This window comes from Nomascus leucogenys, chromosome 3 (assembly GCF_006542625.1).
Source record: "Nomascus leucogenys isolate Asia chromosome 3, Asia_NLE_v1, whole genome shotgun sequence".
Taxonomy (NCBI): Eukaryota; Metazoa; Chordata; class Mammalia; order Primates; family Hylobatidae; genus Nomascus; species Nomascus leucogenys.
Window position 1 is genome coordinate 8822519 of NC_044383.1, and position 25824 is coordinate 8848342.

Consider the following 25824-nt stretch of genomic DNA (forward strand, 5'->3'; position numbering starts at 1 on the left):
ATGTGGCACTGGAGGAGGAGCTCGTGGCCAACTCTGAGGCCTGTTGAGGGGTGCGAGGACTCGGTCTCCCTCCCAGCCTTCTTAGGGGTTCATGCCATGGTTCTCTGGTTCCCTTGTTTTAAAAACTAAATGCTGGTGAAACAACTGTCTTTCCCTCAAAGAAAGATGTGGGGAAAAAAGGAAAAAAAGGACTGACCAGTGCTCAGCATTTTGCCTTTCCCAGCACAGGGCCCACCTGCCCCGGGAGAGATGGCCCTGAGGCTCAGCTGTGCCCATGGCCCTGGCTTCACTTGCACTGCCAGCAGCCATGGCTGGTTCCAGTTCCCCTTTCCCCCACTCTGCCCGGTGCCTTCCTCTGCCGAGTGGGCTCTTCCTTCCAGTGTTCTAACATTAGCTGCTCCCCTGGAAGGCAGCCCAGACGTTTGACCTTGGAGCACTGTGCTCCCTCAGCTCCTTCCCGCACGCCCACACTCAGGCCAAGGGCCTGTTCTTTTGTTTCCACAGTGACCACCTCCCTTGGCCAGGCCCACTCTTCTCTCTGCAGCCCATCCTCCCTTAAGGCTGAAGACCAAAGGGAGCTGATGGCTGGCTGCTCCTGGGCAGAGGGCAGTATGCAGCTCTAGGCTGCCTGACTTTCCGCATAACAACCAATACTAGTCTTTTGGAGGGGCTGATCTGGTAGCTAAAACAAGCACTTCCTTCTGTACTTGTCAGATTAGGATGCCAAGGCTAAGTGACTTCTTATCTGAGGAGTTAGTGGTCATGTCAGGCCTTGCACCCAGTTGCCTGGGCACTGGGGTTCTTCATACTTTGGGCCATGCTAAGTTGGCACTTTGAGCTCAACAGCCCCAGCCAGGATCTCTGGCAGGCCCCAGGCTGACCTGAAGTTAGAATGCAGGAGTGCACAGGGTCCAGGGCAGCCTGATGCCTTTCACCCTGGGCAGGCAGAGATACCAAGGGGCCGGCCCATACTTTGGCTAATCCTGGAGCCTCAGGAGTCAGGGCCACCGTATCTCTATCAGCATCTTTGAGAGTCTTCACACAAAGGTGCTGTTCCCTCCTCAGCTTGTCTTTCTTGTCTCAGGCCTGGATCTCCTTTTTGCTTTCGACTGCCACGGTCTCGCGGGGTTGCATTTCGAAAGTGTGGGTGTTCCACTCGCTCCCCCGCAGGGCATGAGTGCGAGCCTCCCCCTTTGCTCTGTGGCTCCCTGTAACACCATGCCAGGAGATGGAAAAGGTGACTTGATTGCTTTAGTCGATAATGTGCAGAGGAAAGTTACGAAGAACCGTGGTTGTGGCCTGGCATTTTCTGCAGGGCCAGTTCCTCATTTGGAGCCTTAATTGTGTCTTTATTTAAGCCAGGGCTGCTTTCTTTAGTCAGACAGATGGCCCTGAAGCCTCCATTTGATTTCCAGCTTTTGCCTTTCCTACGAGGATCTAATTCCAAAAACCTTCTCTCGTGATCTGAGGAGTCTCACAGAGATGAGGCCCTGCCCCGGGGTGGGCTCGGGAACAGAGGCTTCACAGTGGGAGAAACACAAAGGGGAAATGTGCTCTGGTCTTATTTCATTGCAGACTTCAGCTAGGGCTCGGGTGCTCGCTGAGTGCAGACACTGAGTGTCTTGTGAAACCTCAGAGGGCCGAGGGGTTCCCTCAGGGCCTGGTGGGGCCTCCACACCGTGATTGGCTCATTCTTCCCACTGTGGGTGCAGGAGGTTCAAAGTGTTGGAAAGGCTGTGTGTGTAGGAATGGTAAATACCAGTGGGAATGTTAGCATATACTGGGTAGCCTGGGGAAAGAAAGGCCCTGGCCACCCTAGATCCAAGCAGGAACTCTGCTGGTTTGCCCATGTGGAGTTGGACCAGGGAAACCTGCCAGCGGTCAGGGTACACTGGGGCCTGGCACCCTGGAAAGCTGTCAGTACATGACATTCTGGCCTGGCCGCCACTGGCTTAGCTTTACAGATGGGGCTCAGAAAGCAAGATAGGCCCTGATCTGGTCTCGAGGTCAAGCACGAAATCAGTCAGCGTTCCTCCTTTGTCAGCGCCAGAGGCCATCTCCAGCTAACTTACCCCAAAAGAGAACTCCCTGAAGCACAGGGCGAGCTCGCAGGGCTGGAGAGGAGGGGGCCAGTCGGGCATCAGAAAAGGCAGGGTGGGAGCAGCTGGGAGGACTTTAGAAGCAGGTGCTCACGGGCAGGCTGAGGGCCTCCCTGCTGGGCGGATCAGCCCCAGCTCTGTGGTTCAGGAGTCAGCCATGGAACCAGTGTCTGATCAGCCAGGCCTGAGTTCTGGGCCTAGCCCGGGGCCAGGGGAGGTGGAGGCACCTTGGTTGACAGTCCCACTAAGACATGATCCAGTGGGGATGAAGGCATCCCAATTCAAAATTGCCATGCTGCTGACAGAGAAGGGGGCCGCACCACTGGGCTGCGCAGTTTCATCTGTTCAGTGAGGAGCAAGTAGTGGCTCGCCTGGGGTGGGGAAATGGAGAAGTCGTTCCTTCGAGTTAGAAAATCATAGTGTGCACCATTGCTGGTTCATGGGAACCCTTAGGTAGAGTGTTGGAGACCGGCATGAGGAGGCCAGACCAGCCTGTGGGGCGGCTCTAACACCCAGGCTGGCCACTCAGTCCGGCCTCTCAGTCCTTCCCCACTGAGGTTTGACTTTGTGTGAGGCCAGTGATTTTGGGAGACAGTGACTTCTGCCCAGTGAAAATCCATTTCCATTGCCTGACGTCCGCTGGGTGTGTGGCTGCAGGAGTGGGACAGCCTGGCGCTGACAGGTGGCTGTAGCCATGGTGCCTGCTGTCAGCTGGGATATTGGAACCAAGACAGCCCTCCTTTCTCAAGAAGCTTCCGTTCCCATGGAGCAGAGAATCAGTACAGGAACAGATGTTCCAATACCTGCCATGTTCATTAAATGAGGCGATGGGAGAGAGAAAAGCAGGTGAGAGGCACCGCTTTAGCCAGGATGGTCCGGCAAGGCCACTGAGGAGGCCACGGGGCAGGAACAGCGCAGAGCCTGCTGCGTGGAAATCCCGGCACAAAGCCCCTGAGATGGTAGTGACTGGCCTGGCCCCACTGGGTGGTGTGAGTGAGGAGGGGAGGGCCAGAGCAAGGTTGGGGGTACTCAGGTTGGCTCATATGGGGCCCTGTAGGCTGTGGAGGAGAGGTAGCGGCCGGGATTTGATTCTGGTTGCGGTGGGAAGTTGTTGGAACAGAATGACGTGGTCTGATCTCTGCTTTAAGAAGATGGCTCTGGGTTCTGGGTGGAGGGTGGGGAATGGGGGCCGAGGGTACAGGCTGTAAGAGCGGTTAGGAGGGGCATTCACTGGGGCTGGCAGTGGCTGGGATCAGGGCCAGTGGTGGGGTGGTGGGGAGTCTGTTTTCCAGGTTAGAAATGGCAGGCCACTCTGGGGACCTGCTGCAGATGCTGATAAGTCCTCATTGAATGAATGAGCAAGTTGAGTGAATGTATGAATGAGTACCTAGGGTGCTCTGTGTGCTGGCCCAGTGCTGCCTCTGTGGGCAGACAGACCCCAGCATCTCTGGCAACGTTCCTTGCGAAGTCCTGGGTCAGGAGGGCCCTGAGGTCCCCCTTGGTCTAGAACGTGCCGGCTTGGTGAGAGGTGGCCAGCAAGCACTGTTCTGCTGGCCAGGCAGGGGGCGGCTCACTGTGTGGCTTCCTGCTTCGGTGTGGAAAGCCCCAAGCCCTCCTGCATGCGTGCCAGTGAAGCACACAGGGTGCTCCAGTGTTCCTGCTCAATTCTGCTCTCCCCAGCCCCCATCCTGGTGTGGCTTCTCTGCCCTCCCAGCCTGGGTTGCCTTCTCCCACGTGGCAGGCACAGGCTGGGGGCCGAGATTCCCCAGAGGGTGAGTTCCTTGCGCCCAGGTGTTCCCTTAGTGCTGGGAGCCACCTTCCTTGGCAAGCAAGACCCTGGCCCGACTTCCCTCTCTGAGCCTGGGAGCTGGGCGCCTGCCTGGTATCCACAGGCTGAGCTCTCAGCTGCGCAGGCAGTGCAGCCCCAGCAGCAGGGCTCTCGTGCGCTTGTCATCCACTTGCCATTGGATGACTTCGGTGTGGTCTCAGCTGCATCTCTCAGCTGGGATTGTGTTGGGGGATGGGAGGAAGCAGGTGCAACCGTTTTGAATTCTTCCCAGATATTTCCACAGATGGCGGTAGAGGGGATGGTTACATCACTGTGGAATCCAGGAGGGTGACCAAGCCTGATGATACTGTTAGGATCATTTTAAATTGAGGAGGGCAACCTGTAGGAGGACTGCCCCGTTCCCCTTCCGCCCTAGAAGCTCCTGTGGTCCTCAACAGCAGTCTAGGCATCCCCCACAGGAGGCCACCCCAACCTCCACCCTCATCCCAGCACACCTGGACATCCCCTCCAGCCCCGATCTCCCTGTGGTTTGTCTGTGACTGTCTTCCATGAAGTGTGAGCCCTCCTTCACGTCTGTGTCCCCAGGTTGGTCAGGATGGACCCTTAGTAACCCTGTGGGATGAACACAGTGTTGACCTTGTGCAGAGGTCCCTGGATTGGGTGGATGGGGATGAGGTGAGGGAGCTGGTGCCAGGTGCTTGCCACCTTCTTACCTGGATGGGCCAGGCATTCCTAGTCAGCCCCACCCTCCTGCCAGGCCTTAAAGAGCCAGAACCTGGGCCCTTGTCCACTTACCAGCCTGGAAGCCTTGTCTGTTTGTGTCATTTTGATGGGGAATGTTGGGGGTTCCTTTCAGAAGTTAGAGCCTTCTGTGACAGGCTCATTTCTCTGAGGCTGAGAACTCCTTTCATCATTGCATGATCGACCCCCAGCACAGCCCACCCAGAAAGAATCACCAGCCTGTGCCCACTGAGCGAGTGGGCGAGTGAGTGAGGGAGCCTTGGAGCACTTGAGGCAGAGCTGCTTCCTGGGGCTCTGGCTGGGTAGTCTCTGCTCATGAGAGGACCGAGCGAGCCTCTTGACCTGGGTATCACCTAGCATGAGGAACCCCCCAGAATATTCCACACCCAGCTTACTGTGTAGCCATGGAGCAAGTGCCCTGGATTTGGGGTTCTTCTAGGCCTCGTTGGCCTATTTTCTGCCCAGTGGCCATAGTGTTCAGTTGAGGGTAGGCGGGGGGCATCAGGGAAGATGTAGAATGTTTACAGTGGAAAGGGAAACCATTGTGGAAATACAGGGCCAAGGAGTTCAAAAGCCATAGCTGTTCTGTTGAGACCAAATATAACCTTTGAGTTTCTGTTTCAGTTCAGAGAAAATGCCTCAGGGGGCCTTGATGTAGCCACAAAACAGTCTGCAGAACAGAGGCCAGCCCTTCCGAGCTCTCCCCATGCTTCTCACCAGAGCGGGAGAGCTGTTCTCCCTGGATCTGGAAGGGAGAGGTCTCGGAGTCGGACCTGGGGCCCTCTGCTCCCTACTTGAGGTTCTTCATGTCCCCAGGGAGGTCCCCTCCTCTCTTGATCTCTTCTCAGCCCAGCTCAGGGAAGCTTGTTCCACTGTTTACCATCCGTCGTGCCCCTGGGCCGCCTCCACATCACTTATGTGGAAAAATCCCCTCGTGTCAAGTCATGGGGCTTTCTGTGTAGTTTCAGAGCCCATTAACTCGATGGACTCCATAACTCACTAGAGACTTGGGACAAAAAATCTGGGCCTAATTTTGTGCAGATGTTTTCTCTTTGAATGCCTTTTCCTCCTTTCCCTGATCTGACATTGGCAAAGGACGGTCACCCTTTTATTGTGACTTTAGAAGGGATCAGTAGAGAGTCAGTGCAAACATGCTTCCTATGATTTGAAGAGTGAATAGCTTTTCTGGTTGTTTTCAGCACACGCCAAAGAAGATGAGTCAAGGACCTACACTTTTCTCTTGTGGAATTATGGGTAAGTACTCAAGGCCATCCTGGAAGCTGTCCTCCTAGTCCTTCTAGCCAGGGTCTGAGTCCTCCAGGTGAGACGCTCAAAGCACTTTCTGGACACAAGTTCAAAAAGAGCAGCCCCGGGACTCTTCTGTGTGTTTTAACTATTTTGGTCCCCTACGGTGCCTGAGTGAAGGGACAGGCACTGGTGTGTGGTTTACAACTCCAACATTGAGAATTTCTGTCTGATGATTAAAGTAATTCATGTTGATTTTTTTCATTCAGAAAATGCACAATAGTGTAAAGTATGCAATAAAAATCTCTCGTAGCCCCAATGCCGAGGGAGAGTTACTGTTGATATTTTTGTGTATGTTTATGTTCTTAGCATTTTTTATATAGCCCACTCCACGGTGAACATATAATTATGTAAAACTATATTCGTTTGCTTTTTTCGCTTGGAGTAGTTACCATCATCTTCCCACAGCATTAAAATTGTTCATTCCATGCATTTTAATGGTCTACAGTACTGCATTGTGTGGTAAATGTATCAGAATGTCTTTAGTGATGTAACTGCATCTAGGCTGTTGGGTCAAGGGGCTGTTTTATTTGCTGTTGTGATGAACAGTGACTATGTAAGTGCCTAACTCTTGTCTGCCTTTGAGATGATTTGCTAGGATAGTTTCCAGGAGTGGAATAGACAGGCTGGAGGGCAGGGACATTTTTAAGGCTCTTGATTCATTTTGCTGTCATGCCTTCCAGAGAAGATTGCCTTGATCTTCTGTTTCTGTGCAAGTGTGAATTACTGTTTTTTATAGGGGGCAAAAAAGATGACCATTGAATATATTGATTTCTTGATGCTTCAGATGATTGGGTATTGTTTGACCTCTCAGTGTCTCTCTGTGGTTCTCCTTGCCCACCTTTGGGGACATCTTGCCGGATGAGTTTCTGTAATGTCTATGTGGACTCAGAAACCACTCTCGGATGATGGATGATGACTCTGGGCTTTCAGATTCAAAGGTTACTTTGGTCAGACCTCAGAGTCTACCTTGCCTTTCCTTCTCCGTCCTCCCTCCATGTGCGGTGTTTTGTTTTTCTTCTTCAGATACAGTTGCCATAGATGAGGTGATGTGTCAGATTGAGCACTGTGCCAGGCTCCTTACATGCTGGGCCCCGCTGGCTCTGCCAGTGGCTTCATTCACATACGGGAGAACTGAGGTCTAGTGAGGTGGCCCTCTGCAAGGTCCCTCAGTAGGCGGAGTTGGACTCAAGTGGGTGACGAAGGGAGATTGTTTTCTTCTCAACCACATGCCATGGCTCTGGGACACCTGGCGGTGCTCTTGATGCTGCCACTGAAGAAGATGGAGACAGGGAGATCAGCTGGCCCTGGTTTTCTGTGTGACATACTTCGGAGGCCCGTCCCCACAGGATTGAATACCTCCCCAGTGGTTTACAGCTTTCAGCAAACTCTCAGGGCCCCAGACACATAGCTCAGAAGCCTGCCTCATCGCCTGCTTCCTGGGACAGCCTCCCCTTTGAGCTTCCTTCCTGCGTCATACTGGGAAAGAGAGAGGCCCCGGCATGCCCAACCCTTCAACCCTGCCTAGGCTTTAGCTGTCAACCAGGCCAGACCAGGAAACCGGGTTGTGGAGACGTTGGTCTTTATTTCAAGGATTTCTAGTCTTTGCACTATGTAAGTTATAATAAGGTGGAAGTCTGGTGGGTTTGTGAAGACAGAGAGAGTCGCCCTTGTAGGGGCAGGTCTTGAGGCCCAGGGACCAAGGCAGAGGCTCCAGAGAAGGGAGGTGTGTGGGAAAAAGCCCAGATGGCCCAGGAGAGTCTATCGGAGGCTGCAGAGCCCAGCAACCTGCTTTCTACTGGGGAGGCTGTGGTTTCCAGGAGGGACTACGCTGTGTCTGCAGACTCCTGTTTACAGAGTGGCTCTTTAGGAAGTGCTGGCTGGGTCCCAGTGCCTCCGTCCCAGGCTCTTCTCCTCTTCAGCAGGGTCCTGTCTTCCTTCTGCTCTGTGGGACAGTGCCTGGGCACTGCCAGGCAGCAGAGGGAGAAGTGGGGAGCCGTTGTACTGGTGAGAGGTCTGTGGAGTCCCCTTGTTCTCCTCTGCTGCTCTCTCTCCATGGGTCTCATCCTTCTGTTGCTCGGCCCTTCCCTGATTCAGGAAAACCCTGACCTGCATGGCTGTGCATCACTGAGGTGTTTCACTGACTGCAGTTTGTTTTCATTTTCAGTGGCTTGCGGTCATAGATACGACTTGAACACCTGCTGTGTGTCAGGCACCTGGTGAGGATAGAGTGAATCAGACCCTGCCCCTTCCCTCAGGGAGCTTTCTGTCTGGTGGAGAAGAAAGATCAACGAACAGTGAATTCCGTGCTGCTTAGGCCAACTCCCACGAGCTGTTGGAGACCCTTGAGCTATGGGGATACCACCCCGTCTTCCCGGCTGGGTTTCCTCAGCTTGCAAGTTGTGGGGATTTAAGGAGATGGCCACACACTAGCACACATCCTCCCTCCCACCTCTATGCCTTTCCTGCACTTGCTGGAGGAGGGGGGTCAGCAATCAGGAGCCTTACCCCGTGCACTCTGTCTAGTGGAAGCTCAGGTTACCTCTCCAGTCCTCCGTGTGCTCCATGAACTGGGAGTGCACCCCACCCAGGCAGCGAGATTTCATCTGAGGTGTGCCTGCTTTTCTTTATTTTTTTGAGACGAGTCTCACTGTCGCCAGGCTGGAGTGCAGTGGTGTGATCTTGGCCCACTGCAACGTCCGCCTCCCGGGTTTGAGCAATTCTCCTGCCTCAGCCTCCTAAGTAGCTGGGATTACAAGCGTGTGACACCACGCCCAGCTAATTTTTGTATTTTTAGTAGAGACAGGGTTTCACCATGTTGGCCAGGATGGTCTTGATCTCCTGACCTCACGATCCGCCTGCCTCAGCCTCACAAAGTACTGGGATTACAGGCATGAGCCACCATGCCCGGCATGCCTGCTTTTCAACAGTGGGGAAGAGAATACTTCGAGGGGCTGGCTAGACTTTTCAAGAGGGTTTTGGGCCCTTCCAGCGCTGGACAATGCTGTGCGAAGATAAAACACCAAATTATCATAATCACCAACCCCCCAGCCTGTCTCCTGAAGATAAAGGACTCATGTTCTGGTGCTGATCAGTGGAATTCTCCCATGAGAGCTGGGGACAGTTGGCCCTGCGACTCAGGATTTTTTCCTCCTGAGCCCCCATGCCAGGGTCCTCGCTGGAAGCCAGTATGAGTTCAGGTTTCACAAATGTTCTGCAGAAAATCTGGGCAAGTGCAGTAGAGCAAGGAGCATAGCACCCTGGTCACTTTTTAAAATGCCACCCTTTCAAGTAACTCAGCCTCCTCTGCACCCACTTAGATAAAACGCATAACTAATATAAATTGAGTGTTCACAACAATGCCTTTTTTTTTTTTTTTTTTTTTTGAGATGGAGTATCGCTCTGTCTCATAGGCTGGAGTGCAGTGGCGCATTCTTGGCTCAGGGCAACCTCCGCCTCCTAGGTTCAGGCGATTCTTCTGCCTCAGCCTCCCGAGTAGCTGGAATTACAGGCGTCTGCCACCATGCCTGGCTAATTTTTGTATTTTTAGTAGAGATGGGTTTCACCATGTTGGTCAGGCTGGTCTCGGACTGTTGACCTCAGGTGATCCAAAGTGCTGGGATTACAGGCATGAGCCACCGCGCCTGACCTATGCTTTTTATTTATTTTTATTTTTTTTAATTAAAAGCACTTCACGCCCTGTGATTGCAAGCTGGATACCCGGCCCCTCCCCACCCTTGTCCCCTACCCCAGTTTAGGAACTTGATACAGAGAAGTGGTTTTGTGCTTCTCAGTGTGGAAGAGAGAACAAAGCCAGGATGAAGCGTGGATGGGAGAAGCAGAGAGGGTAGAGCTGAGTGCTGCCCAGCCAGCCCTGTACCAGGGCTCAGTGCCCCTTATTAGGGTGCCAGCTCAGCCCCCACCACAGGGCTCCTGCCAGCGGAGGCTGTTTTGACTCTTGGCTTCCTTTCTCATCTTCCAGACCATCCCCAGCCCACCTTCTTTGCTGAAATGGAATTTCCTCTACAAAGCTTCTCTGGGAAAGAGCCATTTATATGACTGGTTCTTGTGCTCTCAACACAGGAAACATGGGTCAGGTGGCAGCTCCGTGGTGCGGCCCACCCACTGGTCAGCTGGCTGGGCGAGGGGGCCAGCCCTTGCTCCTGGCTCTCATTTCTAGTGGGTACAAAGAGGGGCCTGGGCTGTGGCTGAGAGTCATCCTGTGTGGGGAGAAGCAGGGGCCACACGTGGACTCTGAGTCAAGGCTCCCTCCGCATCTTCTCCCATTTGCAGTGGGGGACCCAGGGTCACACGTGTACTAGTTTAATCTTTTTTTGGTGAAACAGGGCAAGTGGAGTGAGCGCAGTCTCCATTCACCACCCTTGGCTAATTGCAGCCATTCAGTGCATTTGTATTGCAGGGACAATGGACACCACACATTCCATTTTCCTCAGCACTCGGGCGAGGAGGAGACCTGGAAATCACATCATATGTAAGAAAGCGAAGGCAATACCAATTATTTTAAAAAGGCTACTAGGAAAAGTCTTGTAAATACAAGTCAATGGACAGAGAACAAAACAATTCATATGCTAAAAAAAATTGGATGGAAACCCATAATTACTTTAGGAGTTATGGTAATAAATTATTTATTAATGTAAATTATTTCACAGGCAAAGAACATAGAGGAAACTTGAGCAGAAGGATCATACATTATGTATAAAAAGGAATTGTAAAAATATTATAGCAGCCCTCCTTGTGCCGCCCCAGTTCAGGTTTGTCCGCATTTTAATTATAAGCCCTTACTTTCAGGGTTTAATTACTTGGCTGTTAAAGTCTACTCTGTACATAAAAGGGTTGTTCCCTGGGGCACTCTCTGTATTAATTTCTACAGGGTAAACCAGTTGGCTGTGTTGAGCCGGGGAGGACTAAGAGATTTTGCTTTGAGATTTGGTAGCTTTTGGTCTTTAAACTCAGCCACTGTTTGTCATGGAAAGTGGAAAATGATTGCGCGTTGCAGGAAAAGGGTGGCCGTCAGAGCTTGAGTGTTTTTGATTCTTAGAACAAATAAACGAATGAATCAAAATGAATGACAGCAATAAGAAAATCAGAGCTTCTCAGGCCAAATTTTTGGTCTCTGCCACTTTTTCTGTTTTGCAGAGACAGCCATTTTGAATGTGATCTTTGGGCCAGGTCCTCCAATAAGAGACTGCTCGTTAACCAGTGTAGGCTAGAATGAGATTTGTTTTCATTGAAAAAAAATTACATCCATATGTAAGTATGTATATATATATGATTTTTTAAGGTTTGCTTTATTATTTTTATTTTTATTATGGTCATATGCATGATTTTTAAAAATCTCTAAAATAGTTTGGCCATATAGGGTATTTAAATTTTTGCTTGTGCCATTCATTGGTTTCAGGCAGTGTTTCAGGAATAATAAAGCACAGAATGGAAGTAGATGTAAAATGTGGTTGGCACATGAAAAGTGTTGCCAGTGACAAGTGAAGACAGAGCTTCCCAGGGCTGCCTTCTTACCCAGGTTGGGACGACTTGATGGGGAGGGGACCACAATAGTGCCAGAGGACAGGGAATGGCCACTGCCAGCCTGTCTGGATGCCATGCCTTCCACATGAAGAGATGGTCAAGTTAGGTAGCCTGGCCCAACTGTAAGAGCATGACGTTGGGTCTACAGACTAGGTTGACGTCTGGGCTCTGTCATTTGCTGGATGTGTGTCCATGGGGGAGATGTGACATCGTTCTGAAGCCCAGTTTCCCCCGTCAGTCAGATGGGGATTGCTGTGACAACCCATGAGATGAGTCACGTGCTTGGGATGCACATTCATGCTCTTTCTCAGCTTCAGCAAGGACCCTATTGGAGTGTTAGCTGATTAACAGTAAATATGCATTTATTGACAGTTTTGTGAAAAGCTCTGCCTGTCGCCAGTTCCCTCATCTGTTTAATGGCGCCCAGCTTTGCTGTGCACATCAGTTGAGACATGCATCACCAGCAGCTGCCTGTTTCACATGCTCTGTGCACATCCACAATCAGGATGGAAATCCAGAGGAGATGGACCAAACTGACCTTGTTGTCCCTTCAGAGTTCTTGTTGCCAGTGCAAATACTAGCTGTTCCCTGTACATTTATGAACGCCTGTGGGAGCTGGGGGGTAGAAAAGGAAGTCCTGGTCAGAACCAGAAGGGCTGTCACAAGACCCTAGTCTACCCCACCATGTGCAGATGGTGAGATTGAGGCCCCTCTTCCCAATGCCCCATCTGGTGTGGTTTTTAACCTTGAGGATCTCACTGGGCATCTTTTTGTAAGAGCAAAGACTTCCCAGAAGCAGTGGCAGCTGCCATGGGCCACCCCAACTCTGCTGGTAAGGGCAGGGCCCTGGTAATGGCTCTGAACCCCACTGTTTGTCCTTAGTAGCCTCTTTGTCACCTCCCAGAGCCCTGCAGACCCGCCTTCCTTCTTCCTTGGATGTGGGGCCTGATGGAGCGTTACCTCTAGCCATCCGAATCCCTTGTTCCTTGTGCCTTGTGTGAGGAACTTGGTGTCCTGTGTTGCTGTCCCCGAATCCAAGACACAGCTGCCATTTTACAGTCCATCCCAGGTGCGTGGGCAGGACCTGAAGCTGAGGCCTGGCAGGCAAAGCCCGAGGACTTTTTGTTCCTGACACTGCTCTGAATTGAGTCTCCTTCTGGTCATACAGGCAAAGAGATTCTCCAGGGAGCCAGAGGCTCTAAAGTCCATTTAAAAACAGATGAGACGATTGTGGGGGAGCTCATGTCATTGCCCTGCTTGTGTCCCCCCAACCCCCATGTTCTTTTCGTAAGATCAGTTTAGCAAAACCGCCTTCAGAAAGACACCTCAGCTCTCTTGATTTTCCCATTGATGGGTTGGTGAGCTTCTCCCCAAACCAAGCATAGAGTCTTTGTGGCCCTGAGGCCAAGTTAGCACAACCCAACCCACAGGGCAGGGGAGAGATACTCATTGTCAGCACAAGTAGATAGGTGTGAAATGTAAGAATGAGTCAGCTGGTTGTGATCTGACAGCATGCTTGCTAATTGGGGCATTTTGTATCTTGGTCTTTACTTGAGGTGCTTAACCTTTTCTGGAAACCACATTCTGCTGTACTTATGTGACCATAAGGCACCATCGAAAACATAGCACAGAGCTCTCTAGGGCTATAAAGCTCCTCTATCTTTTGAATATATGAAGGTTTATAGTCCCCCAAGAATCTGGGGCCCTGGGAATTTTCCTTCAAATTTAAGGGTAGAAATGGAAATAAGAACATTTGAGGTCAGATGCCATTCGTATTCCTCTGAGTGTTTTTCTTGCTTCGAGCTCTAGGATCTGTGCACACAGCAGTCTTCTGCCCTTCTTAGTCAGAAGGTGACAGGACCAGAGCCTTATGAGTGCGAATTTGGGAATTTGAGTCCTTGTCTCTGCATATGTAGGCAACTCATTCTCCTGTTCTTTGTGGCATAATCAAAAGTCAGAAACTGCAAGCTCAGTCATCAAACCTCAGCTTGGAAGAGACCTTGGTCACCTAGTCTGTCCAAGACTGAGAGAACTGGGCCCAAGGATGCTTGTGTGGCTCACCCTCCCATCTGCAGGCAAAGGCTCTTGTGTGTTTACGCTACACACAAATGCACACGCTCTCATGTATGTATCATTTCAGACTTGTGAAGATAATGCTTAGTGGGGACGTGGAGAAGCTTTACATGCCCTAAAGGCTAAAGCAACAGGCGCAGCATAGAACTGAATGGGCTGGTGCCATGCTCTCAGGCTGTGGGCCATGACGCCCTGCTCAGGTCTGCCAGGGGCTTGATGTCAGGCTGCAGATGGATGGGGGGGTCCTTCTGCGTATCTTTAGGACACAGCTGATGGGCCCTTGCATGTTCTCAGGGAGAAAGTGGGAGGCTTCACACTCATCTTGTTCACAGGAATAAGTTAGCTTCTAAGGCCTTTGCTAGTGGCTCTCCATCAAGAGCATGTGTAGCTTGAGAAGGAAGCCCTGAGGGTCCCCATCCTGTCCTGTGAAACCTCTGAAGGGTGAAGTGATCCTTCTCCATACTTCTTCCTGGAATTAGCCCAAACCAAAACATAAACACCAACTTTCAGTGATGTTATGAATTCAAATTTGTAGAGACCAGAATTGTCAACCCTCCTGAAGCTTCTGGGCAGTGGTGCTGGATGGTCTGGATGGGCCGTCATTCTGACAGATGTTTGACAACTCAGTTCTCCATGTCATCTGCTTTCCAGAACCGCATTTCTCAACATTTTTGCATTGAAATAACCTGGGGAGCTTATTAAGATGCAAATGCCTACCCAGAGAGACTCTGATTTACCAAGTCAGAGACGGGGTCTAGAAACCTGCATTTTAACAAACACCCCCAAAGGATGCTCCTGTAGGTGGCCCATAAGCCACACTTTGAGAAATCCCAGTCAGAGAAGCCAGGTTTCCATTCCAGCTGGATTCCACAGAGGCTGGCACCCAGTTGCAGCTCTGGCTGAGTCAAGTCTCAGCTAGGAGAGCGTTTTCCAGTACCGTTAATTATCCTTATGATGACTGCTGTTTTTGAGAGCCTACTCTATGCCCTGTATGAGATGCCTATTTAATTCTCATAATAGCTATGAGGAACTGAGTAACTTACAGAGCTGAGGTTTGAACCCAGGTCCTTGCCCTTTCCACTACACCAAGTGACTATTGCTCAGTAGACTCCTACATCCATGGCAATTGTGACTTGAAAGAGTTATAGTTGTTTGTGCAGAAGTGATATTGAATGGAGGGGGCGGGGGCACCCCGTATCCTCTTCTCGGAGGCCTACGGAGGCCCTTTGTATGGTGTGACGTCAGGGCCTAGCGCTTGGGGCAGTTTGCCATTAAAAATTAGCTTCTATTCCTGTTTCTTTTGTCTGGTGATCTGACCCAACAAATCACTTTCTGTTCCCTGAGCGAATGCATGCGGAAAACACAGGGCTAAACATAGCCTTGATTGTTTTTACTTTTCTCATATTGTACTTCTCAAAGCGATAAAGATAGAAACAATTACAATATTATCTGCCTGCCGACTGAACAAGTGGCCACCTGGCTGGTGTTGATACACAATAGCAGTGCTTTGCTTTTCCAAAGTATCTTAGACATGACTCTGCCAACCCATCTCCTGGCTGAGTCACACATGGCCACATGGCCCAGGTGGGGCAGACGGTTCAGGGCACAGTCCCGGTTGGACTTACCTGGCCAAGGAAGACTCACCTTTGCCAAGGACAAAAGATGGGTGAGTCCCAGAGAACACCACATCCTCTTGTAGCTTTTATCTGCAGTTTGCAATCCACTCCCTCATTCATGCACCACTGACTAAGGTCTGCTGTGTGCCCTGCTCTGTGCTAGGCACTGGGGAGCCATACTGGGGCTGTGCTTGAGAGTCTATGGCTTAGGAGGAGAAGTAGATGTGTAAGCAGATCAATAATTAAAGTTCGGGTACATAGGTGCTGTATGATCATAGAGCTAGGAGAAAGGTATATGTTCAGAGGAGCTTTGAGTTGGCTTTTTAAATGAGGAGATTCTTGGTGAAAGGAGGATAAAGGCAGGAAAAGAACAGTCCAGGCCTTTGCAAAGGTGTGGAATGTTCTTTGCAAAGGAGTGAAAGAGCTGATGTTTGGGAGAAGCTGCAACTTCTCTTCACAGTTAAAAACTGACTCTTCGAATCTTCCCTACAACAAAGAAATCTTACGGGCCATAGAGGCTTACTCTGTAACACAGAAGGAGTAGGTCCTGTAGGAATTCATCACCCAGCTCTGATGCCCCTGGGTTTTGGTAATCACCTCAAGGACCAGCAAGTTGGACTTCCAGCCTTTCTGCATATAGATCTTACCTGTGCTTGCTCCTGCAGTCTAGTTATTAAACTTTAGTTTTATAAAGAATCGGTGGTGCATAAGAATTACCCTTTTGGTTTGTCTACACAAAGCTGAGGGCAGGAGTTGTACTTTGTGAGCTGGTTCAGGAATTCTTCAAGGATGGTTTTGACTCTATATGATTCTTTTCTGACCTCCACTGTCATAGGAGGTTTGATACCTGGAGTGTAGGGTTTGTTGCGGGGAATGATGAAGAGATGGGCCTGGGTGCCAGTCTGAAATGCTTGTCTTCTTTCCCGGAAGCAGTGGCTGACAGCTGAAGTGAATGGGCCACAATAGGTGGGGGCTTCAGAAAGTTCTCTAGAGGCAGTGAGGAGGTAGGCCTGGACTAGGGAGGCCCTGAGGGGTCCCTTCAAGAAGCACCAAGATCGCAGGCTGGCCATGGGAAAGGAAGGCAGATGGGAGGGATGGTGTGTTCCTGTTTAGCTGGCTCCCGATTCCCCTTTCTTCTATGATTTCCCTAGACCTGGGGAAAATTCCAGGCCAGTGGCGCAAAAATGGAACAGAAAATGGTATCCTCTGAGAGTGGGATCAACTCCTTTTCATGTCACGGGTTTCCCCGCGGCCTGGCGGAGACACAGTCTGTAGTATGTCTCAGGCTCCATGAGCACCGGCCACCCTCGCTGCTCTGTGCCAAGCCCATTGGTTTCTTCCTCAGTCGGCCACATTCCTGGCCCATCTGGTGCCTCAGTGCCTTGTCTCAAAAGAGAAGTTAGTGGCCAGCGTTTTGTACGGCAACTTCCTGAAAACCCAGAGGAGCTAACCCAGCAGAGGGCGGGCTGTGGGCCCCCGCCCCGACCTTGGCTCACTTCCTGAGTTAAGCAAGGGCACAGCACCAGTGGGCTTGGTGGTCACATCCCCCACATATTCGATAATACATTTTTTCTCATAGGACGTTTGGAGACTGTAGAAGAACAAAAGAGAAAAAATAAACTAACCAACCAGCTGTCTGCCAATCCACTATTAACATTTTGGTTTATTTCCTTCTTACCTTCACATACAGCAGACATATTTTGCTAAGTAGGAATCACACCCTCTATACAGTTTTATTTCCTGTTTCTTTATGCTCAGCTTTATATTATTAGCATTTCCCCACATCATTTAATATTCTTTGAAACTCTTCTTCTGTATGCTCTATGTTATTCCTTGATAATTTATTTAACCGGCCCCTACTGTAAGACGTTTTAATTATGTTTACCATTTTGCTATCACTCATCATTTTGATGAACATCATCATACATAAATCTTCACTTTTTTCTTAGGATAACTTTGTTTTCTTTTAAATCAGATAACTGGGATAGTTGTGACTCTGTCAACAAGAGTTTATATTTCCTTTAGTTTTACTTTATAGCTGGTCACGGTGGCTCATGCCTGTAATCCCAGCACTTTGGGAGGCCAAGGTGGGTGGATCACTTGAGGCCAGGAGTTTGAGACCAGCCTGGCCAACATAGTGAAACCCCATGTCTACAAAAAATACAAAAATTAGCTGGGCGTGTGGTACATGCCTGTAATCCCAGCTACTTAGGAGGCTGAGGCACCAGAATAGCTTGAATCTGGGAGGTGGAGGTTGCAGTGAGCTGAGATTATGCCACTGTACTCCAGCCCGGGCCACAGAGGCAGGTCCTGTCTCAAAAAAATTTTTTTTACTTTATATTAGTTTATTGGACGTTCAACTGCTGACTAGTGTCAAGTTGAAACTGATTTAATAGAATGGTGAATACCCAAAGGGAATGGTTTCCTTGGTGGTGAAGCATGTTTGAACAACCTAATGCATCTTGCAGGAAGAGGTACTTTGGATGATTATTGGAACTAATTGATCCAATCCAGTTGGAGGAGCAGATATTGAGACCTGCTGTGGTCAGGCCCTGGGAAATTTCAGAGATGAGATGAACGATGTATGATGAAGGAATTGGATGTTTAGCACCAGTCTTGCTTTGTTGCAGCTGGCTTGCTTGGGCTTTTGGAAGGTTTCTCTCCTGCATCTCCAGCTTCTGAGGCCCCCCATGAATACAGCCTCTGGACAATTTCTACTAGTGTCCCCTGTCAGGGTCCCAGCCCCTCAATCTGTATCTCATGACCTTGGCAGGATGCCCAAGAGGAAGGAGAACCACCGTTAGCTCTGCCTCGGCTTTTCCTCTGGGCTCCTGGCCCTCCCTTTGGTCTGCACAGGTCATTCCCATTGAGTCAGTCAAGTAGCTGCTGCTTGTGACGCTCAGCTGGGGTGGGTCTGTTGGTGCCCTTTGAGGAGTGGCCACTGGTAGAGGAGATAGGTTTGTAGTCCTTGCTGCCTCGAGCACTCATGGGTTAAATCTCAGTTGTTTGCACCTGAGCCTGTCTTGCCTGACCCATAAACTTCTTAAGGCCAGGGCCAGAGTCAGGCTCACCCACAGTCCACCTCAGTGCTGCAGTGTAGTGAAAAGGGCCTGTGCTCTGGGGCCTGACTAAGCTGGGTTTACATCCTGTCTGGTGTTAGCTGTGTGGCCTTGGGCTAGTTGCTCAATGTCCCCCAAGCCTTGGTCTCCTGATCTGGTCCATGATGGTACCTGCACTCAGGGTGCTGTGTGTGGATTACACAGCCCAGCTGAATGCTCAGTAAGTGATCTGCATTGCTGAGAGACCCGGCGTGCGTTTAAATACCTACCAAATATCATTTCAGGTTTCACTTCTATTCTTCTCTTGACTGACTGAAGCCATTCACATGTGCATGATTTATAAATATATATAGGCTCGAGAAAATAGTACTAACAGGTTGTTCCCTGACAGCATGGCATATTTCATAACTTTGCTTTTATACTGTAAACTTGAATACAAGAACTATGTCAAATTTATCTTTGCATCTCCTAAAATTCCCAGCACGGTGCCTGATTCCATAGTAGAAAAACAATGAATAGTTCTTGACTATTTCACAAAATAAAGGTTCAAGTGCAAATGTAGCATTTCATAGCAGGGTAGGTTATTTATTTGTGTATTCAAGTAAAGACCTGAATACATACGTTTAAGTGGTGCCCTTAAGTCTGTGAAGCCCAAGATTTGTTCTTAGAGATTTTAATTGCTTTAAGTGAAAAATCGAGTGAACACAGAGAAAGTTCTGTGATTGGCAGCCATTGGTGACGTCGATGTTGAGCATTTTGATGGAGGTGACCTAAATCAGTACAAGCTCCAGCTTCTATTATCAGCAAAGGCTTTCAAGGTGGAATTGGGGTGAACTAACCTGGCAGTGCCCCAGCCATCTTTTGACCTTGGCCATCTGAGCTGTTGAGACATCTTTTGGTTGTGGTCTTCTGCCAGGGCATCGAGTCCCAGTCTTGAGAGCTGCAGAGAACCCAGTGGCACTTAACAGATATCTTGTCCCGACTCTCTCACTGGCCAGGGCAGGGTTCAGGGCAAGTTGGTTTCCCACCCATAAGATGAGAAACATTTTGGATGAAAAATATTGCTTTGGATTCTCCTGGGAGGCAGTGTGGTACACTGGAAATAAAACCGTATCAGGAGTCCCAGGGGTATATCTGGATTCTAGGCCCTGCTCTGCTTACAACTTCCAACTCAAAGCCTTGGGATTCACTTCTCCTCTCTCAGCCTCAGTTTCTCATCTGTAAAATGAGGTTGGACTGGATAGTTTCTAAGGGCCTTTTGGCTCTAAGATACTGTGTTTGAAACGGGCTGTTGGTGTGGAGATAATAAAGGGCTGGAGTGAAGGTCTTCTCAAATCCTGTTTTCTCCTTGTCATTTATGAACCAGAAAATGACAGATGGCGAGACCTGGACAGGAAATGCCCTCTTCAGATTGACCAACCGAGCACCAGCATCTGGGAATGCCTGCCTGAAAAGGACAGCTCACTATGGCACCGGGAGGCAGTGACTGCCTGCGCTGTGACCAGTCTGATCAAAGACCTCAGCATCAGCGACCACAACGGGAACCCCTCAGCACCCCCTAGCAAGCGCCAGTGCCGCTCACTGTCTTTCTCCGATGAGATGTCCAGTTGCCGGACATCATGGAGGCCGTTGGGCTCCAAAGTCTGGACTCCCGTGGAAAAGAGACGCTGCTACAGCGGGGGCAGCGTCCAGCGCTATTCCAACGGCTTCAGCACCATGCAGAGGAGTTCCAGTTTCAGCCTCCCTTCCCGGGCCAACGTGCTCTCCTCACCCTGCGACCAGGCAGGATTCCACCACCGATTTGGAGGGCAGCCCTGCCAAGGGGTGCCAGGCTCAGCCCCGTGTGGACAGGCAGGTGACACCTGGAGTCCTGACCTGCACCCCGTGGGAGGAGGCCGGCTGGACCTGCAGCGGTCCCTCTCTTGCTCACATGAGCAGTTTTCCTTTGTGGAATACTGTCCTCCCTCAGCCAACAGCACACCTGCCTCAACGCCAGAGCTGGCGAGACGCTCCAGCGGCCTTTCCCGCAGCCGCTCCCAGCCGTGTGTCCTTAACGACAAGAAGGTCGGTGTTAAAAGGCGGCGCCCTGAAGAAGTGCAAGAGCAGAGGCCTTCTCTAGACCTTGCCAAGATGGCACAGGTAAGAGTCCCAGCAGCCTGGAGTCACCTTGGTGCTCACTGGAGCCTCTACTGGTTCTGGGCCGTCCTAGACAAGCGTAGAACGCCAGTTTCAGAAATACCCAGGAGTGGGTTAATTTCCTTGTTTTTTTAAATCCTATTCAAAGAAAGATTATTTCCAGTTGATTTTTAAAAAGCGTTTATTTCTATTTACAACCAAATATTCCCTTTCACTGTGAGCTCAGTGCTAGGGGTACAAGGGCAGGCGGATGGTGAGAGGCGGGGTGTCGGTGGGCAGACTCACTGGACCAAACACTGGTAATCCCCTCTGGCCCTTCACTGGAGCCGTCTCTCCCAGGAAGCCACCCCTGCAGCTGCTGCAAGAGACATTCACACACACTGGGATTCAGTGCCCCTTGGGTTATGCTGATCCTGAGATCAGGGTTGTGGGTAATGGTTTCCAAGAGCTAGTGACTGGGGGGAGCTTATTCCTTTGATTAAACTGTTGAAACGTGAGGCCATCAAGATGTTGCGATCAATATCCTCTGAGCTGCCTCTGCAATCATCCTTGCCCTTCACTGTAGAAGAAGTATCTGGCCACACACCCCTGTCACTTGGACTTTATCCTCTTTGTCTTGGAGCTCTGCCTTGTGCTAACACTGATCTTGGATATTGATTTGAATGAGATGAACTTGGAGTTAATACTCTGTCATCAGGAGCGTCTCTGAGCCTGAGAGTTGGCTGCATCTGGTTCTGGCTGGGGATGAGGAAGTGGTGCTGGCCCTTGGGACCTCTGACTCAAGGATGGGCGGATGTGATGGGACACAACACTGTTGGTTCTGTGTTCATCCAGGAGGCCATCAGTTGCTTAATGCCACGGTCTGACCATCATTTTTTCTGGACTTGTTTATATAAACATTGGTCTCACTGGGTTGCAAGGGGTGAAGATCTTCTTGTTGATGAGGATGGTTTCAGAGGGATTGGAGGGGGTTGGCCTTGGTCACTCAGCATTATGGCCAGATCCAGGGGAAGCAGGCTCATCGTGCTCACTGTGTTTCGGGCGGGCATAGCTGACTTCCTTCCAAGCCCAATGTTGTTTTCTCAGTTGGGTCTTCTTTCCTTTTACAAAGAACATGCAGTTTCTCTTCATGGGGTTTTGCTCTTCTCTCCTTTAGTTCCTACTCCCAACATAGAGGTCTACCCAGAAAAGAAGAGGTGCCGGTGTCCTAAGTCTAAAGCATACCTGGCCCCAGAGTCCAAACTTTCTGGCCACCTTTGTTCAAGAGCCTGGGCACTGGCTGGGGCATTATGGGAGGGCAAGGTGGTGGTATGCTTGTGCCTCCCTGTGTCAGTGGGATCTGCTTGAGGGAGAGCCTGAAGGGGTGTGGGGCAGAGCTCTTGCCCCTTCTCAGCTAGTTTCCATTTCTTCCATTGTGGCTCCAGGCGTGTGCCAATCTTTTTGCTGTGTAGTGGAATGTTTTTGACTTTACTAGCTGGACAGGGATTGAACACATTTATTGGACACCAAGAGGAATTTCCCTTCTCCAGAAAAATTTAAATAGGTTAAAAGTCTGGAAAGGTGACAGATTTGGGTGACTTCTGAGGAAAACCCAGAGCCCCGAGTTCTGGGTATGATAATGGCTTCAGCTAAATTTTTAATGCTGAGCATATTTTATTACCTAATCAGCTAGATAGGTAATAAAAACAACATACATGTTATTGTATTTTACTAGCCACAGTTGGAATAACACCACTGGCATCATTGGAGACATTTCTTGACCTTGTTTGGTTAGAAACTATTTAAAAATATATTGCTCAGTGGGGCTGCGCCCAGTTGTATAGATGGCTTCATCGGCCCCAGGCAGGCCTCCCAGATCTGGGAAGGTGTGCGGAGCCTGAGGAGGCTGCTGTGGTTCAGCCTGTCTGTCCTTGGCCACCTCCTTGGCAGCGGGTCTCGGGCACAGGGAAAGTAGAGAGGGGCCTCTGGAAAGCGTGAGTGCCCAAGGCCTATGGCCAGAGCCCTGAGGCTGGGCCCGTGGATGCTGAGCCATGCCCCCACCAAGAGTCTAGACCCTGGTCAGCCCTCTCTCCATGGGGCTTTGCCTGCTTTGGCTCTGCCATCAGATGATTTCTATCCTGGGGAGGTGGGCCTTGCTTTTCTGTGGGGCCCTGAGAATGAGGCCTAGGGTATCCCTGTGTATTTATCAAGAGCCCTGGTGAGTGCACGGCCTTGTGCATGGGAACCTGATGAGCTGGGCATGTTGCTGGTGTACAAGGACTAACGTATTGCCAGATGGCCAGTGAGGTGAGACTACTGGCCACTGGCCACAGACCCCAGCCTTTGCGTGCTGTGGCTTCACTCAACATTTGGGACCACTGAGAAGGGGCTGGGGTCTGCTCTGCGTGCCCATGGAAGCAAGGCTTGGAGTTAGGCTTTCCGTATCTTTGGAAGGGTAGGCTGGTACCCAGGTGTGGCCCACGCTTCCTTCTGCTGGGCTCTGGCTTCTCTTTCGTGGGCCTTTTGATCTTGGTTTACACATTTGCCTTTGGGGGTGAGAGCTCCACTTGTGCATTCTTGTAAAGGCGCCCTTCGTATGTGGGTTCTGAGGCCAGGTGTATGAGAGCCTCGGTTTAAAGCTGCAGAGGGCCTTTTCAGTTAGACCTTTGGAGCAGCTGGCCATTCTGAAAAGCCCCAGCTCCCCTAGAGGTCCTGACTGGGGCCTAGAGCAGATCTTGAGGGTGTGCGGGAGCACACAGGGGCTTCCCTCTGGCCATCATTCGGTGTGGCCTGATGGACTGTGGTAGCTGGAGCCCCTCCAATCCACCAGCAGGAAAGGGTCCAGGGAGAGAACCTGAGAGAGTAAGAGGGCAGGAAGCTCTGAGGTCCAAGGCCCTGCTCTCATCTGTATCCACAGTTGAGTTCGACAGGAGCAAGTGCCCTGGGGTGTAGACTCTGCTAGCAACAGAGAATGTCAGGAGATGTGACCTCAGAGCTTGTCCATTCCAGTCTCTCTTAAGGAAACTGAAGTTCTCCTGGTCCCTGTGCCCATCAGGGCTCTTCTGGGCATGGTGTTCACTTTTGGATCTGCATTTAGAAGGTGACATTGACAAACCAGAAGGCCTCCAGAGGTGGGGCTGGAGACTGGAAGCCCTAAGCAAATTGCCTGACATGTCTGTGCAGCAAATGCCACCACTGCCACAGGACTGTGGGAGAATCAAGGGAAACAACGTGTGTGGATAATGCGCTATCCATATGGGTGTGTGTTTATATATGTATGTGTGTCCACATCTGTTGATATGCGTGTGTGTGTATCTGTATCTATATGTACACACACTCCCCCCAGTGCATTGGCTGGCACAGGCTGGGTGCTGACAGATACTCATGATCATCGTCACAGTCGCGGGACTTGGAGGGAAGGTGTGGGCTGCTTCTGGGTGCCTCCAGAGGCAGAAGTAGGAGCAGAGGGTGGACATTCCCGGGAGGTGCCCTCTGTCTGCTGTAAGAATGCCTGTTTTTCTTTGTCCACTGTTTTTCCTGTGTTTCCATCCTCCTTTTCTGTTCATGCCCCTTTCTTTGTCTTGTTTGTTCATCTTCTTGCCTCATCGCTTTTCTTTTGTAAATGGGAAGGAGGCCTGCCCTGCAGCTCAGCTCAGCCTGCAGTCAACTCAGAGCCCAGGGTTATGAAATGGTGACAATTGGATTCGCCCCCCCCTTGCCAGAGGAAGTTGGCCGTGTGTGAGCATTCTCCTGTCTGTCTGTCGCCCTTGAAACTAGGGTGGAAATATCCCGGGGGCCTGCTGGCCACCCTACCCCTTCCTAGCCGTATCCCTGGGGCACAGCTGTCCAGTTAATGGCAGTGGGGGCTCTTGTCTGTCGGGGATGAGACGCACAGGGTGGGGTGTAGATATTGCTTTCAGATTGTCTTTGCTCATGTCTTCTTAAAACCCCAGTGCCAAGAGAGCAGGCAGAGATGCTGAATGAGGCTGCAGGTGAGCCGGCCATCTGGATCCTGAGTGGGGGAGGCTGACTGTAGCAAGGAAAGCCCTAATGGGGGAAATGACGCAAGGACCTAGTCCAGCAGTGGCCGCCCTCCCTGTACTTGTAATTACAACCACTTGGTTCCACAGAGCAAATTGCCCAAAGGCAGCTCAGAGGACTGGCTATGCTGCGATCCCTGTGCAAGCCTGGCCCCGTGGGCCTCCTGCACAGCTTTCCTCCTTATGTGGTGTTTTTGGCCCTCCTGGCTGGTGTTCTCTGTGAGGCTACAGCCTTCCTTTTGCACAATGACAATGTCTGCCCTTGAAGGCAGGGCCCAGCCTGAGGGTGTGAGTTGTTTATTAGCAGGACTTTTGCTGACATTTTCCTTACTGCTTTTTTGAGACCTGGTTTGACCACCAAGCATTGGTTGGCTCCCAGCAAGACTTCAGCTATACGCGGCCATTTAGACATGGATCACATGTATGTGAGCAAAGATTTCAGAAAAAAGCAACAATTAAAAAGATCACCCATTGAATGCAGTCCCCCCTGGGTGTCATAGTCCCTGCTGTATTTTTAACTCCAAGCTGGTCAGCTTGAAAGAGCAACAAATTGTACTTCTCAACAGTGCTTCAAACAGAAGCAAGATGTTTGTGGGGAGGGGTCGGGATGTCGAAACAGAGGTTTGATTGATTGCAGCTGCCCACACACTGAGTCCCCGAACCTCCCTGAGCAGGCCTCAGAACAGGCAGCAACTGTTGTGTTAGCAGATGTTTGAGGGACTGTGAAAGCTGGCCAGGGGCAGTTTGGGGTAGAAAAGAAGCATGAGGTAGAAACCAGCATGCCAGCACGTCTTTGGGAAGCCTCTGAGAGCCGTGTTCCTGGGGGTGAGTCCAGGAGAGCTGGGTGGGTGGGGCCGCAGGGGCTGGGCAGGATGAGAGGTTGCCGCAGGAAGTTGGGAGAGCTCCTGCATACGCTCATCAGTGAGTGACTCGCAGCTCTTTGCTGGACAGGTCCTCCCCAGGTGAAGCCCCCCAGCCAGCTTCCACTTTCCATCTTTTATGCTGGTGGGACCGCCTTTGAGGGACAGTGGCCCTTCTTGGTCGCCATGGGGTTGGCTACATGACTTCTTGCGCAGGCATCCCCAGCAGCTGCAGGCCATCTGTGCCTTTCCTTGGCCAAGTTCCTGTGTGTCAGGCCCAGCTTGCCTGCACCTTTGTGACTTTTCCTGTCCACCCTACCAGTGGCCGTTCGCCTTCAGCTGCTTAGGGTTCCCACAGCCCTGCACCCTCAGCACCCTTCCTCTCAGGGTGGGAAGCTGTGCTGATGGCAAGTAGAGGAATTCAGAGGTGGAGCATCCATTATAACACGGGCTGCAGACAGTGTGAAGATCTGGTGAGAGAGGTAGGCATGGAAAGCCCTAGAAAGCCCATTGCAATGAAAGAAATGCTAAATACAAGTAAAGGCAAAAACTTTTGTGGGCAGGCACATGAGAGTAGTTGCTT

General features: G+C 50.8%; 1 protein-coding gene across 2 annotated transcripts in view; it reads left to right on the forward strand.

Moving 5' to 3' along the window:
* FAM53B (family with sequence similarity 53 member B) overlaps window positions 1-25824 on the forward strand; it is a 122000-nt gene that overhangs the window by 42393 nt on the left and 53783 nt on the right. For both annotated transcript variants that reach the window (XM_003277769.4, XM_030805831.1), the window contains exons 3-4: window positions 5829-5883; window positions 19593-20365. In XM_003277769.4, coding sequence (XP_003277817.1) covers window positions 5829-5883; window positions 19593-20365 — 828 coding nt within the window. The remainder of the gene's footprint in view (window positions 1-5828; window positions 5884-19592; window positions 20366-25824) is intronic.